The sequence below is a fragment of the Pelmatolapia mariae genome, linkage group LG3_W, assembly GCF_036321145.2.
Source record: "Pelmatolapia mariae isolate MD_Pm_ZW linkage group LG3_W, Pm_UMD_F_2, whole genome shotgun sequence".
Classification (NCBI taxonomy): domain Eukaryota; kingdom Metazoa; phylum Chordata; class Actinopteri; order Cichliformes; family Cichlidae; genus Pelmatolapia; species Pelmatolapia mariae.
Window position 1 is genome coordinate 91,917,070 of NC_086229.1, and position 14,687 is coordinate 91,931,756.

The 14,687-nt window shown below is 38.5% G+C and overlaps 1 protein-coding gene across 3 annotated transcripts in view; it reads right to left on the bottom strand.

Moving 5' to 3' along the window:
• Positions 1 to 3,327: 3,327 nt before the first annotated feature.
• The window catches only part of afap1 (actin filament associated protein 1), a 92,601-nt gene continuing 81,241 nt past the window's right edge, over positions 3,328 to 14,687 (bottom strand). For 2 of the 3 annotated variants that reach the window (XM_063470282.1, XM_063470281.1), the window contains exons 9-18: positions 12,008 to 12,160; positions 10,949 to 11,160; positions 10,286 to 10,431; positions 9,866 to 9,980; positions 8,705 to 8,944; positions 7,824 to 7,953; positions 6,912 to 7,076; positions 6,615 to 6,805; positions 6,368 to 6,535; positions 3,328 to 5,505 (exon numbers count right to left, since the gene is read on the bottom strand). In XM_063470282.1, coding sequence (XP_063326352.1) covers positions 5,479 to 5,505; positions 6,368 to 6,535; positions 6,615 to 6,805; positions 6,912 to 7,076; positions 7,824 to 7,953; positions 8,705 to 8,944; positions 9,866 to 9,980; positions 10,286 to 10,431; positions 10,949 to 11,160; positions 12,008 to 12,160 — 1,547 coding nt within the window. In that variant the 3' untranslated portion in view covers positions 3,328 to 5,478. The remainder of the gene's footprint in view (positions 5,506 to 6,367; positions 6,536 to 6,614; positions 6,806 to 6,911; positions 7,077 to 7,823; positions 7,954 to 8,704; positions 8,945 to 9,865; positions 9,981 to 10,285; positions 10,432 to 10,948; positions 11,161 to 12,007; positions 12,161 to 14,687) is intronic. The other variant, XM_063470283.1, reaches the window with a different exon arrangement.

Consider the following 14,687-nt stretch of genomic DNA (forward strand, 5'->3'; position numbering starts at 1 on the left):
TTTACCTTTGAGTTGTTGGTGCTTTTTGCATGATGATCTGCAAAGATGAGATGATGGAGCAGGTTTCGGGCCCGGTTCAGTCTTCTGCTGCATAGTGGACAGCAACATGCAGAGGTATTATAACTGGTGTTTGAGCTGCTGCTTGAGAATTGGACAACAAATATTAACACTTTCAATTATTTTTCTCAAAGGATGTAAGCTGTAAGCAGTACCGGACATCTAACTTTGTGAACAATACCTCATTAAGATTAATTCAGACTGTTTTTTTAACTGTGAAACTAATTCAGTAAAAATAAATACACAGAGTCAGTACTAAAAGTTAATCAGTGGAAAAATTAAACAAATTTTAACTTAATCTGCCAAATGGCCATAGTTTGTTTCAGTACATAAATAGCTTTTGCTATTTTAATCGATAGTGAATGATTAATGAGGTGCTACTGCAGTGCAACCTTTTTTAAACTTTGGTGTTACTGTCTTTACAGATGTGGCAAGAGACAGAAAACGTGCTGCTGTTTGCACATATTTAATAATTAGCTCTGCACAGGAGCTGTAGAGTCCAGCCTGTTGCTCTTACAGTATAATACTCATAATAAAAGTACAGTAATGGTAGTTAGTGACTGAGCAGCCTGGTGCTTTTCTCTGGATAAATTAATTAACCTGCACAGATGAGCTAAACGAACTTTACAAAAAGAGTTTCCCTGACAGCCAATTGCTCATCTTAGCTATCTAGGTCTGAAGAACACCTCAGGCTGTCTGTTTGAAACAGTTGGTCGTGGTTTTGTAATGTAAATGCTGGATCTCCTCTCAGGATCCCTGCTCTATCTGCCATTCCCGAACAAGTATGATTCAGTGCAGTTGCACCCCAATTTAACAGCATTGTGGTAGTAATGATTAGAATCAAACTTATGAGAAAGGAGACCCACTGAACACAAGTCACTGTGGTGAGAACTACTGATAATGAAAGAAAGAATCTTTGGGAAAAAACATTATCTGAGGAGAATTTTTTATTTTAGTTTGACACCAGTACTGTAGCCAGACACAAGGGGGCAATAGAGACATTTTGGACAGACATTTCTGGGGAGCTATATGACTCATGTGAAAAGAGACCTTTTAATATATTAAAGATGACAATAAAATAAGCAGCTATAACTCCTCCAGACAGTTACATTGAATTCTGTGCTTGAATAATGAATTGTACAATACATGATGCATTTCTAAGTTCATTTACGATTTCATGTTTTTAAATTATTTTATTTATTCAAACAACACTAAAGTAATTAAAAAATTAAATTAAATAAGTTAATTTAAAATAAAAAAAAACGTTTTAAATGAAATTTTTAACTGAAAATTTTAAACCTTATTATTACTATTAATAAATACTTCAAATCACAAAAAATTTAATTCTCAATATAAACCGCATTTGAAAAACTATTGTCGAATTCTAAATTAAAAAACAGATTTTCAAAATCATTTTTAAAACACAATTTAAATGGATAAAAAAAAAAAAAATCAAAGATTTATTTCTGACATTTAAAATGGCGATTTGTGCCTCTCATTTGAAAATCCATTTCCCTTTCCTGTAAACTCACGTATTAGCTTTTCAGATTAGGCTGCCTGGATTTTTCTACACAGCTGTGCACTGCCAAAAAGCGTGTGTGCTTGCACAAAGGACATTCAGCCGCGGGCTTTACACTCTTGCCCGACACGGATATGTGAAGAATGAAGGAGCTCTGCAGGGAAACGTAGTGCGCCTGTGGACTCAGCTTGACCACCTGTTGAAGGTAGTTTGATACCATGGCTAATTCTAGCATCACCGCATGTAGCCCCGCTGTTCTAAGAGCATTTTAGTTTACGAAAATATTACCCAGCTGAACTAGCTAGCAACGTTTTTTGTAAGCTAATGTGCTCTTCACGCTCTTCAAGCAGCTCAGACTATTAGAACCAGCTTTAAGCCCACTTACAATTAAACAATGTGAGATCAATGCCTGCAACCTACAGCCCAACTCGTGCCTAAAATGCTGTCTAGAAACACATCCTCCCACATGTCACCACATTACTTTATGATACTTAGAGTTAAAAGAACGATGACAGGGCGAATAACACAATAGCTGTCAATTCTCTCATTCCTTATATTATCTCTAGTCTTAGCAGAGGGCAGTGACACTATTATTTTAACCGTCAAAAGTTGATTCTATTCATCTTCTGTACCTTTTTTGGATGAGTGACAAAATGTTTCTCCCACTAAAAAAAGATAAGACTTGATGAACAGAATCAACTTTTTAAGATTTCCTTACCTGGATGATTGAGCATAAATTAAGACACTATTGATTTAAGTTCATAAGTGAGTGCAAACATTTCTGGTCTCTTGATTTAAATTTCTGAATCTAAAAAGTGAATGCATTTAAAGCAGGAACTGCACACCTAGCCATCAAAAGGTTGGTGAACTTTGGGTACTCATCCCACTGTAGGGTCCTGTTAAAAAAAATCACACAAGCATCACATCACCTCTGGTTATATTTTGTAAATTACAATCATAAACTATACATTCCAGTCATCCACTAATCAGTATTTTTTTGAGTAAATGGATGTCACTGATAAATCAGTATACATCCATCACTACGTTCTCACTATTAAAAAGTACAATTATTTTCTAAATAGATTCATTATTGTCAGTCAGCTACACACAAACAAGCTATCTAAATCTTGCTGGGTTTGATGGCTTGATAGAATTAATCAAAAAATAAAAATTGGAAGAAAAACAAATCTTCCATTTTTGCGAAATATACATTGAGAAAATTTGCCATTTCTGCTTTTGTCTGTGTCAACAAAATTAAAATAATTGTGAACGTACACTGACCATCAAAGAACTACATAAAAGCTTCTTCTGACATGAGAGTTGTAGAACAGTGAAATCTACTCCGTCCTGATGAAGCTCTATAGACTAGCTCTACCATACACATGACTAAAGTGAAACTCTACTGACAAATTGAAAGAAAGTTTCCAACTCTGACTCTGTCACTAGAAAAGTTCAGACCTCTTACACTTTTAATGCAAGGAATGATGATGGATTCTGAGTATTGGATGTGCATAACCTGTAGAACACTGATTTCTGGAAGTGTTCCTTCCAATGTCTATGAAAAGTTTATATCTAGATCTATCTACAAATTTAGGTTAAAGCTCTAACATTTAAAGAAGAAGCCAAATGTGAATAGGTCTGGAAACACTGCCATTTGCCCTGGGCCAAAGCTCATTTAAAACGATTGGAAAACTGTTCTGTGGTCATTACATTGCTCTGCTTTTGAAAAGAACCAACAATAAGGCACAAAGTCCGAGACCGGTTTGTTCGGAGGTTTATTCATTTATGTACAAGTGTGCCTGTCCCCGAGTTGGAGACTGTCTGTGATATAAAACAAGAGAAAATGTATATGGTGCAAAAAAAAAAAATTTCAAAGCCCTCCCACCCTTCTACAGTACTACATTTATCAAGCTATGTACAGCAGGTTCACATTTACTGACATCAGACATCCTTTTTTGTTGCAGGTCAACACTTGCTGACCACCATCTCTTGTCCCATCTTTAAGCTAACATGCTTGTAAAACCTTAGGGATATCATTCTGGCAGGCAGGAGACAGAAAATATTTACATCACCACGAACCAGTGAGTGTCTGTGTGTTCAATGAGTTCCAAACTGAGTGCATGCTTTCACTACATCTGTCAACACTCCCCATAAAGTAAATTAGCCTTATATACATACCGTAGTAGCAAAGCTTAGGCAGTGAAACATCGTCCAAAAACAACAACAACACAAAAGAAACACCATTATCAGTGTGACACTGATGAATGTATGTGTGTTTAACAGTGTGGAAATCAAACTCACAGTCTTTGATTGAGCAGAACACACAGCAATGTGAGTTTACAAGTGCCCCCCTTTTAGTCAGTGTAATGTTGAAGGATTTGCAATGTGCCATGAAGACATCTCTGAGCAACACAAGCACACACACACAGAAAGAAGCGCAAGTTCTCCATTAACAATACAACTATTACAAAGCATGGATGATGATGCTCTTAGTGAGGCCTTAATTAGAAACATTTTAATAAACATATAGGCTGTATAATATGTATTTTATTTGTGTCTGTCACCAGTTTGGCCTTTCTTGATAAACTGGTCTGATTTGTCATATTTTCAATTTTAACTTTCACCAGTGAGTGAGAGTCTGGACTGCAGGCAGGTACTCTTAAAAAATGTCACCTGACTGCATGTTGTTTCTAAACTTGTTTACATCATTAATGGTGCCTTCACAGAATGAGCGAGCTTCCCATGCCATGTGCACGAATTTCACTTTGTTATAGCCAACCATGTTACTATCTAATCTAACTGTAAGGCATCCTGTCAATGTTCACATATTTCACCACATATTTAAAAAAAAAAATCTTATATGTGAAATCGAATATGTTAATTTAACAGGTTATATTTATATTTGACTCAGCATCTAATCTACTTTCAGTTAACTGGTCAGCTTTCTGTTCATAAACTTCTCTAAATTGGCAGAAAAAGACATTTGTGTGAATAGCACCACAGAATCCAGGTAACTGGATTTTCATATAAGCAAATGATTATCCTTTTGGAAGTTGTCCAGACCACACATGTCTGTATTCAGTCATGGTTGTTTTAATGCAAAAAGAAAAGCTGAAACAAACAGAATATACAAGGGACTTACCAAACCAACACAAACCTACCATCGGATTACCCATAGCAATAAAGTCACAGACATTCATATTAAAACACGCTTCAAGTGTGATTCATCATGATCTGTGTGCGAAAAGGTCTTTAGCTTTTCAAACACTTAACAAAATTAACAAAATCTTCTGCTAGCCATGAGTTGGTGTTTCTGACAGTTGGGAGAATTGTATTTGTACTTCTTCAAACATCAATGAGAGAGGAGCTACATTGTTGCCAGGCTGGTGTGTGTTACAATTATTGTTACCACGACAGAGGCATCATGACTGATGACCAATTATGTTGTAGGAAAATGGAGTGTGAGCAGAGCCGCAGACTCTACGAAAATACTTTTAAATACGTCAACATAAATAAACACAGGGAAGCTAGTATTTCCTTTAACATTTACAAATAAATACTTGGTTTTGACCTTGGACCTTTTTAACTTCAAATGGCTGGAAAACATTTTGAGAGGAAAAATAAAGACAGGTGTTTGCTTGAAAAGATGTCAAAGCGGAAAACACAAGTTGCACAACCAAGTACACTGAACATGCTCAATAGTATAAAAGTTTATGTTGTGGTACTTACAGTATACTCAAACTAGGCATGTGTTTTAGTACATGTGAATGCTATGCATGTATCCTCCTCAGCACACCTTCTGACGGTATGAACAGGTTTTGTTTGTTTTTTTTAAATAAATATATACACAATTTCAAAAAAGATATTGGAGGAAGACTGATGCAAGGGTGTATGTGATGGGTTTATGTGCCGGTCTTCTGTTCCCATTCCTGCAAACAAACACAAAGACTTGGTTTGCATACTTGTACACAGATTGCAAGAATTTGCATTTGCTGGGATTCTCTCATTTGTTTACTACCTCAATGCATTTTTCATTGCTAGTCAGTACCAAATCAAATGAGCAACTACATCACAGTTGTGTACGTGTTTGTGGAGTACCTAAACTCACTCACTTGTAGTTCACTGAAGCATGCAGTGAAATACAGACTTTATTAACCATCTTTATTAGCCTCACTGGTTATCTAGTTGGTGGAACTCCTCTGTGGACCTTGACACACACGCACACACACACACACACACACACACACAGCTGTTCTCTGCACTTCAGGAATCCTGAACCACAACGCTGCTGACCCGATCATTCTTATGGAAGTTGTTATGAGCTAACTCACACTGTTTCCACTGCTACCACACAGGTTCAAGACAAATGTAATTAAAATTACATATATTACATATGACTAAAAGAATGGAGATACTAACGTTACATTCATATTTAAACATGTCGATGTTTTAGGAGTGACAAAACCATCTTAAGCCGAGGAATGCATCTTTTAGATGTATCAGAGCCTTTCAGAAGGTTCCAAGAAGTTGATTGCTTAAAATACTCAACCTACTGTTTTATAGGAGCCACATCACACAAAACAGGGAAGTCAAAGAGAATAAAACCAGATTTCAAAAACAAAAGACACTGTCCACACCAAACAATGGATCAAACAATGTGCTTCCAAAAAGGTCCCAGCATAGTTTGAAGTTTTGCAAAAGACAGAACTAGTCAGAGATGTAAAGTTAAAGGCACATCATATTCTCAGAGAAAGACTGGTGCCAGTCCCGTTGTGTAGCGTGACCTCTGACCTTAGCCTTCCTGAGGACATGTCCCCGGACTGCTGAGGGCTTCTGGCTGCCCTGCTGCCGGTAGAGCAGTGAGGCGCTGTTGACCGGCAGCGAGCAGGACTCGGTGTCACTGGTGTCACAGCTGGAGAATGGAGAAGACTCGTGTGTCCGTCGCAGCATTGCTGGTGACTATACAAGACAAAAATATGAAGGAAACATGAGTACACTAACGTGGCAGCACAAACTTATAAAGTAACTTCATACTCACCTGGAGGCCAGAGGAGCCAGCTTTCGGCTCGATGGTGAGGCCCAGGGTGACACCTCCGCTAAGAGCTTTCTTCAGGCTCTCTTTCACCTCAGTTAGCTCCAGCTCCAGGTTCACCCGCTCCTCCTCCTTCAGTTTGCACTCTTCTTCCAACTTCTTCAGGCGCTCTGATAGTGAAATATGCGAGCGTTTGCCTAATGTGAGAGAGAGAGCAGAAATATTACTTTATTAAACTCATCTTGGTGAGATGTTATGCAGATGTCTTTTAATGACAAGCACGTTTCTATCTCTCTCTCTTACCAGCCGCTGCCTCCACAGCAGCACGAAGGTCTCTCCTCTCCTTCTTCAGCTGGGTCAGGTGGTTTCTGATTTCCTGCTTCTTCTTCATCAGCTCTTCCTCCTTTGCTTGCAGTCGCTTGGCATCAGCCTCCACACGGTTCTTCCCATACTTACACTGGTCCCCATCTGCACAAGAAAAGTCAGGTTTCAAAAAGTTAGACGCTAGAGACTGGGGTCATTTGCTAGCAGAGAGAGAGAGAGGGGGGGGAATGAACTGCTTAAAAACCCATTGACCTCAGTGCCTTACACAGGAATTAATTGCCAGGCCTATGTTTCAGTGAAAAATACACTCATTGTGAATTATGAAGAATCAGTCATATAAACCGCTGCTAATAGTTTCAAATTCAGCACTCTTATTTGACAGTGAGAATTGTGTGTGATACTCTAAACCCAACATGAAACATTTGGTGTTTCCATTCTGACATTTGGAGGAATTGCAAGCTACACTAAGTGGTTACAACCCTCCTCGTTCACACATTAGGCAAAAAATATTTTTCTGAACCACAAGGATTAACTCGACCACATTTCGCTCTCTTCCAGTGAGCTGGGGTCTGTTTCTGCTATCGCGCCTCTTACCCTGGAGTTGGCAGGAGGCTCAAGTCTGGCCCACATGCGTCACATGGACTGTCTCGAGGGTAGGATAGGTTTAAAGGCTTTCAGTTATTTACTCCCCTCTACTTAAACCAACTGTAATTTAGACATCCTGCATTTTCCACATTGCTGTGGAACAGAATTTTGCTTGAAAGCAATCAGTGGTGAGAAGCCAGACACACTGTCTGCTATTCCTTACAGAGCAAGACCTGACTGAGAAAGGTGGGTGATATTTCAATTCAAGATGACTTCCTGTTGGTATCTTCAAATCTCAAAACTTACTGGAGTTGTTGCGCTTCAGAGACGCAGTCCCATTTGTGCCAATGACTCCATTCTTCTTTGGCTGGTTCTTTGGCTCTGCCTTCTGTTTTGATGCTACCCCATTGGTTGTTGCTCCCTTCTTTCCCTTTAGCTGAACAAACAGAAAAGACACAATTCAAATGACCCTTCAAATAGATGTTAGCAATGCATATAAGCTATACACATACAAAACTGTACCAACATGCTCTTCCATAAAAATAAAAAAAAACATTTCAAAGAAAAATGTGTCAAGGTTGTTTATTCCACAGGTTTTCTACTTGGATTGCACTCAATATCACAAAAATTACAAACACTTTTATTATTTCATTAATTTTCCTACACTGGACTACTGTAATTCAGTTATCAGTTTGTTCTAAAAGTTTCACAAAAAGTCTAAGCTGATCCAGAATAATGCAGCCAGATCACTAACTGGGACTGGAAAGAGAGACTATATTTCTCCCATATTAGCTTCTTTTCATTCCTTCCTTTTAAATTCAGAATTGAATTTAAATCCTTGTCTTGCATTATCAGACATATCTAAACGACTGCACCTTATTATCCTAACAGACCACAGGAGCCAGTTTCCTTTTCGGCTTCGGGAGACAGGCATCATCTCTACTTTTGTTGTTTGGTGTTCATAATGACACAGGAAGAAAATCAGCAAACAAACTCCAGTTCACACTAGTTTCATGTTGGCCTATTAAATACATAAACATAAGAGATCACTAAATAAACAAACAGCGAAGGAGAATTAAAAACACTAAAAGTTAAGAGGAGGTTAAAACAAACCCTGAACTGTTAGACAGTTAATATGCAGAAATGCAAAAAGAAACATGAAGGTTATGCAGCAGAGTGTTAGTCACCTGAGCGGAGTCTTTAGTTTTAGAATCAGCAGAGAGGAACTTAGAGGAGATTTTAGAAACAGGGGTTTTGTAGTGACAAGCAGAAGAAGATGCAGCAGTAGAAGAAGAAGGCTTGGGAGGACAGCTGGTGACTAGCTTGGGTGAGGGCATGTTCTCATAGAGCTCAGTGTTTTCATAGTGCAATTCCTCTTTCCGCTGGCGCCCCCCTGTGCTGGGAGTGGAGTACTGCATCTCTGGGTCCTTGGGTTAGAGCATGCAATAAGCAGAAGACAGCATTTAAGAATAAGGAGATGCCATGGGGGGGGGGGATAAGGAGAACAGAAAGGAAGAAGATGATAGCAGCATTACTGCAGTATGTGAAATTAAAGAGCAATTTCTTTGACTTAACAAATTTAGTTTAGCTTCCCAAAATGGAGAGTACTGCTCCACGACTGAAATGTATTTAATGTTTCCTCTTTTTAATTGTTTTTAGTAAGTCCTATAACGTTAAATCACAGGTTACTCTTTACTCCTTTATTATAGCATCTTTTATGAATAAACAATGTTATATTCTCTGTCTGCTTTTTTCTTCTGTCAGCAACCATTCCTTTGACTCTTGTCGTGTTAAAGGAGGGCATTGCTGTGGATAAACTAGAAGTTTGTAAACATTTTCGAGGGTATTGTCCTGTTTTCTGTCTTCAACAGTGATTTGACTTAATACAGATATCACCAACAACTAAGAAAAGAAAGTTGACTAGTTTTATATCATTATTATCATGCAACAGTGTAATTTTGCTCTTCTTTGGGTGCAGACTGACTCAGCCCTCAGGTTCATATGTAAATCTGTCAGGAGGTCAATGAGTGCAGAAGGTAAAAGATGGTATGCAAGGGGCCCAAGCACCATTACTGCAAATAGCAAAGTACATACCATTACTTTAACTGGTCTAATTTGATCTTAGGAAAGAAAAAGATTTTTATCATGCAGGCTCACTGGAACTTCTGAAAGTGTCATAACAAAAATGACACATTTTCCAATAATATGTTAATGATGTGCAAAAAATGAAAAGCAAAGAAAGAATCAGCCAAGAGTTTGTAAGCAAACTAGAGGGTGTTGAAGTGAATTAGCTCACACTTTTTTCATTGCAGTACATATGCAACATCAGTAAGCAGTTGTGTCCTTACCATTCCATTTATGGGCACGTCATCATAGTGTAGTGCCATACCAGTGGGGCAGGCATAGCCACTGACTGGGTTGTCCAGATATGGGTTAGGAGACACGGCACGCTTACTGGTGAAACTAAACATAAAACATCACGATTGAGGCTTAAAAATACAGTACCCTTCATATATCTTCATTACCTGGGATTTTTGTATCTCTTAGTCCACAAAATAGTTACAAATGGATCATTAACAGTTGTAACGATCGTATAAAAACAGGAAAATGAAAAAAGCCGGACATTCTACGTTTCAACATATAAACCATTGTGAGCTAATGAAATAAGAAATAAAACACATTAAGCACTAATTCTTTAAGAGTTCTTCCAGGTATTAACCAGAGAGAAAAAGATTCATGTGAAATGATGATGTGGATGCATCTCTCACCAGAAGGACTGTTTGGCAAGCTGGATGACGTTAGCAGTGGTCTCAACATCAATGTAGTCATAGTGCAAGGTGGCTGGGTCTGTGGTGGATCCAGTCTCAGCTAGCAAAACCCCCAACCAGCGACCCATCTCCTCAGAGGAGGAGGCCTGAAGGCAAAAGTAAGAGTTACAGAATATGCAATCCCGCCAGTGTCTGTGAAGAGTTAAATGTTAAAAAAGAGAGAAGGTTTATGATTTAGTGAAGGAGGACGTGAAAGAGGAGGACAGTAGAAACAGGGCGAGATGGAGGCAAGTGATCCCCTAAAAAGAGCAGCCAAAACAAGAAGAGGATCCTTATAAACTTTAAATTCCTTATTATTATTATTATCTGTTTAAATGAAGAGCTTCTTTGGATTGTTTAAGGATAGCGTGCAGACTATGTGAGGAAATAGAATCAAAACAAACTGGATGGCAAATGGAGGAAGTTTGTGCAGACCAACAACATTAAACACAAAAATCACTGTGGGTGGAGGAGATATTGAGTGCACGAGAGGAAGATCAAAAATAAGGAGCAATCTTTTCTTGCACCAGCTTAAGTGTGTTTTAGTGGTGTTTGAGGCATTTCTAATTCCCTCAACAAAGTTTTTTTTCTATGAAAATCTCTCAAGTACGTAATCAAACTCACCTCCAATACGGCCACTTCTTGGCTGTTACGAAGGAGGCGGAAGGCAAAGGGGTGTTTGTGATCGAGGCCGGGGCTGACCTCACAGCCTCGGAGGGGCAGGGAGGCTATGTGGCTCTTCAGGTCATCCCGGTCCTTGTGAAGGAGCAGCTGGTTGTCCTTAAGGCGGCACCAGCGCTCCCTCCAGCGGTTATTAGAGAGAACATTCAGGTAGCCTGTCAGAGCAAATACAGTCAGGAGGATACCATCTGAAAGAAGCCATTACAGTTATTCTGATATGAGAACACACTGTTTGAGATTCCTCATGGCTGGCAATATTTTTACAGGCCTGTCTAGTTGGGAAACATTTTAGTTGTACCTATTTGAGCCTAAATGAAGGGAAATAATAAGACATAAAAGGCATTTCTATTTGTTTGTCCATCACTGGTCCTTATTGTACACAATGGGGTTAGCATGGACCCTTGAGTGCATGGGTACTTCAGCATCTAGCTAGTGCTACTAGATACTCAACAAATATCAGCAAACACACAAACTGTTTCTGTGCAGTTTGTCACACATTGCTAGCTAAAGGTACAACTGCTATATTTCCCAGGGAGAGAAAAAGTTAGAGATGACTTCACTTTGAGATGGAGAAAGATGTAAGAAAGAACACAAGATGGTGGGGTTACACTATCCTACTAATCTAAAAGTGCCAAGAAACACAACAAAAACAGGATGTCCAGAAACATGCAGTTCTAAATGAATTTTTTAAAAAAAACTTTTAGAATCTTTATGTTTTATAATACATCTGAAAGCATAAGGAAATCAAAGCAACCTATCTGAACTTTACTTTCAGGACCCTAACATAGCAATCTTAAGAAAAAACTTCCTAGAAGTGAGTTGCACCACTCAGCAGCCATTCTGAAACGCCTCTGGCATTACTTTGAAACATTTTCTTAATTAACCAAAATTCCAAGGATTCATTGGGACATAAATGCATTTATAGACCGGTCAATCAAGCAAGATCCATATAAAAGCCTTACTTCTACCATGTCAGGATTATTGCGTCTCTCTCTCTCTTACCACATGTAGGTACGTCTTCTTCAGCTGATGATGTCTGTTCATCCGTGGAGGGCTTCTTCTTTCCAAGTCCAATGATCTTAGTGATTTTCTTACTTGCTCCCTTCCCCACAGTACCAGTCTTCTGCTCCGACTTGGTATTTTTCTTTCCTTTTCCTGAGAGAACATTTTGAAATTAATTCCTTTTTTACACTGAAGAGGAAATTAGTAAAAAGAACTCTAACAATCCTTGCTGAAGGACTCCTGCAAGCTATGAGGCAATCTATGATCTTGATCTCAGCACAGGAAAATACCAAGAGAGATGTTGATTCAGTTATGTTTGGATGCTTTTGTAATAATGTAAAAAAGAAGAGAAACCTTAGATCCTACTATAAACAACGCCGAGTTCCGAACGGGTTTAATCAGACCCTTGTGGGTTCAAAAAAGCAGTGTTGGAGAATTAAACTCATTTCAAAATCCCAACATTCCCTCTGGTCTGAGTATTCTGATTTGAGCTGCCCTAGTTTCTATTCAAATAGCAAAAGAGAGTTGAATGACTGTGCACATTCTGCTGGAAAGAGGACTAACGGTGAAAAAAAAAAGGTCATGAGAGGCTATGTCTGAGTCGCTCTGTCTGTGTGAGGAAAATAGCTTCTGCTTGACCAGACTGATACTCTGGTCTGTGATGTATCTGAATGAGTGTAAAAGAGAGTGAGAAAATATAAGAAAGACAAAAAGAAAGATGTGTGTTTTAATGTGTTTGTATCTCTACACTAGAAAGGAAAAAAAACTTGACTTTTAACCTCTCTCTACTGCCAGATATCGAGGCAAAACAGACAGTGGAGAACAAGCGGGGGAGGGAAATATAAAGCATTCCCCTTCACTTATGTCATACCCAACGTCTGGACTGACTCTAAACACACATGTGTACACAGAGATCTGTATAATCACTGAGGCTAGTTTGTGTGCACTTGCACACACACACACCCATTAATACTTAACAGGAATCAGCACCTGGCTGCTGAAAACAATGAATAGCAGTCTAAACTGATATGATATAATGACAGCAACGCCCTGTGTTAACTTCCTCTTTGCAGTCAAAAATTCCTGATTTGGCATTTTTCCCACATTGCATTTTCCTCCCCGAATGCAAGATGACAATTACCATGGCGACTGCCTTAATTAAATAGTAAGCTGTCTGCAGTCAATTTAAGATGCAGAGTCTTTCTTGCAATAACAAAAGAATACAAAGACACAATGCAGGGCTGAGGTGGAGCGTAGACACACAGTTGTAAAAGTAATTAAAAAAACTGATCAGGCTAATTTAATTCCAGTAAATCAGCTTTTTTTTGTTACCAGCCATGGGAAGAATGTGGCTGATTAAGATTATGAGAGTTCTTGGACTGAATAAGAGAAGGAGCAAAGGATGAGAACTCTGTCTATTTTTTGGCAATTATTACAGCTGATGATGTTGCTGTGACGATACTGCATGATTAATATATGTGAATTCTGCCCCAATCAGTCAGAGAAAAACCACATTCAAAACTTCCTGAAGTCTTTAAACATGGTTTGCAATAAATTTTGGTGTGACAGAAGTCACATTATTAGTCGCTGAATTATTTTCTCACAATGTTGGTTCTAAAACTATGTTATGCACTTTACTACTGTTGGAGTGGAAGTAGATTAATTTTTCTTCCCTCTTTCTGGGTTAGTATCGTGGACAGCGTGAAAGACAAATCCACCATGACACCATCATGGTGTTTTGAAACCAGAATGAGGCGTTGATCTGACTCTGACACCACATGCTCATTTTTACTAGCAATTTTTCAATCATAGGTCATTAACCAATGACCGTATAATGAATAATGCCCCTTTATGGCTCTTACAATGCCCAGATTTGATCAAATAAATGCTGTTTTCAATCTGACCCACATTGAGTCCATAAACTCACCAGGAAAGGAGATCACAGGACCAGGTTGAAATAATAGCAACTTTTTTATAAGCAGGGCTGAGGACCTATATTCTAAACTTGAGTAAATGTATTGCAGCAAAGGAAAAGCTGTACTGAAACAGTCAGACAGAGAGAGAGAGAGATCTTTTTTTATTATTATTAATGGAATGCTAATGTTTACTATATAGCACATTATCACAGAGTCAGTAGCAGCATGTAGGTCTTTGGGATCCAATTCAATGGGATCCAATTAAGTCTAACCACCACAAAGGGTATTTCATTGTTCAAAGATGCACCCTTTTTTCAGTACACATCTTGGATATCAGCCCAGATCTCATAATTTCATGGAAGCGACACAGAAAAATGTCCTGCACGACCAAATCTTTTCAAATCTGGAAACCCAGTTGGTTGTTAGACTTTAAATTAACTGCTGGTGGGAAATCTGTTTCAGATATAATTCTGGATAAATTAACCAATCTAAACAGAGCAAAAAAGTAAGAGTGTTAAATTTTAGTTGACAATCCAAATAACTGAGCTGACAAGTAAAATGAGTTTTCTCTCCTAGAAGAATTTTGCCAGCTGAAAAAACACACGGTAAATAATCTGAGAATATTTCAACGGTATCTCTTTATTTTGGCTTTTAGTTGAGTGGGGAAAGACCATCCCCATGTAAAAGCATGTTAAATAAATCCAAATGCTCATTCTTCAGCCTTCAATAAAGGCTGACCTTTCCACAGCTTGCAGAGATTCCTC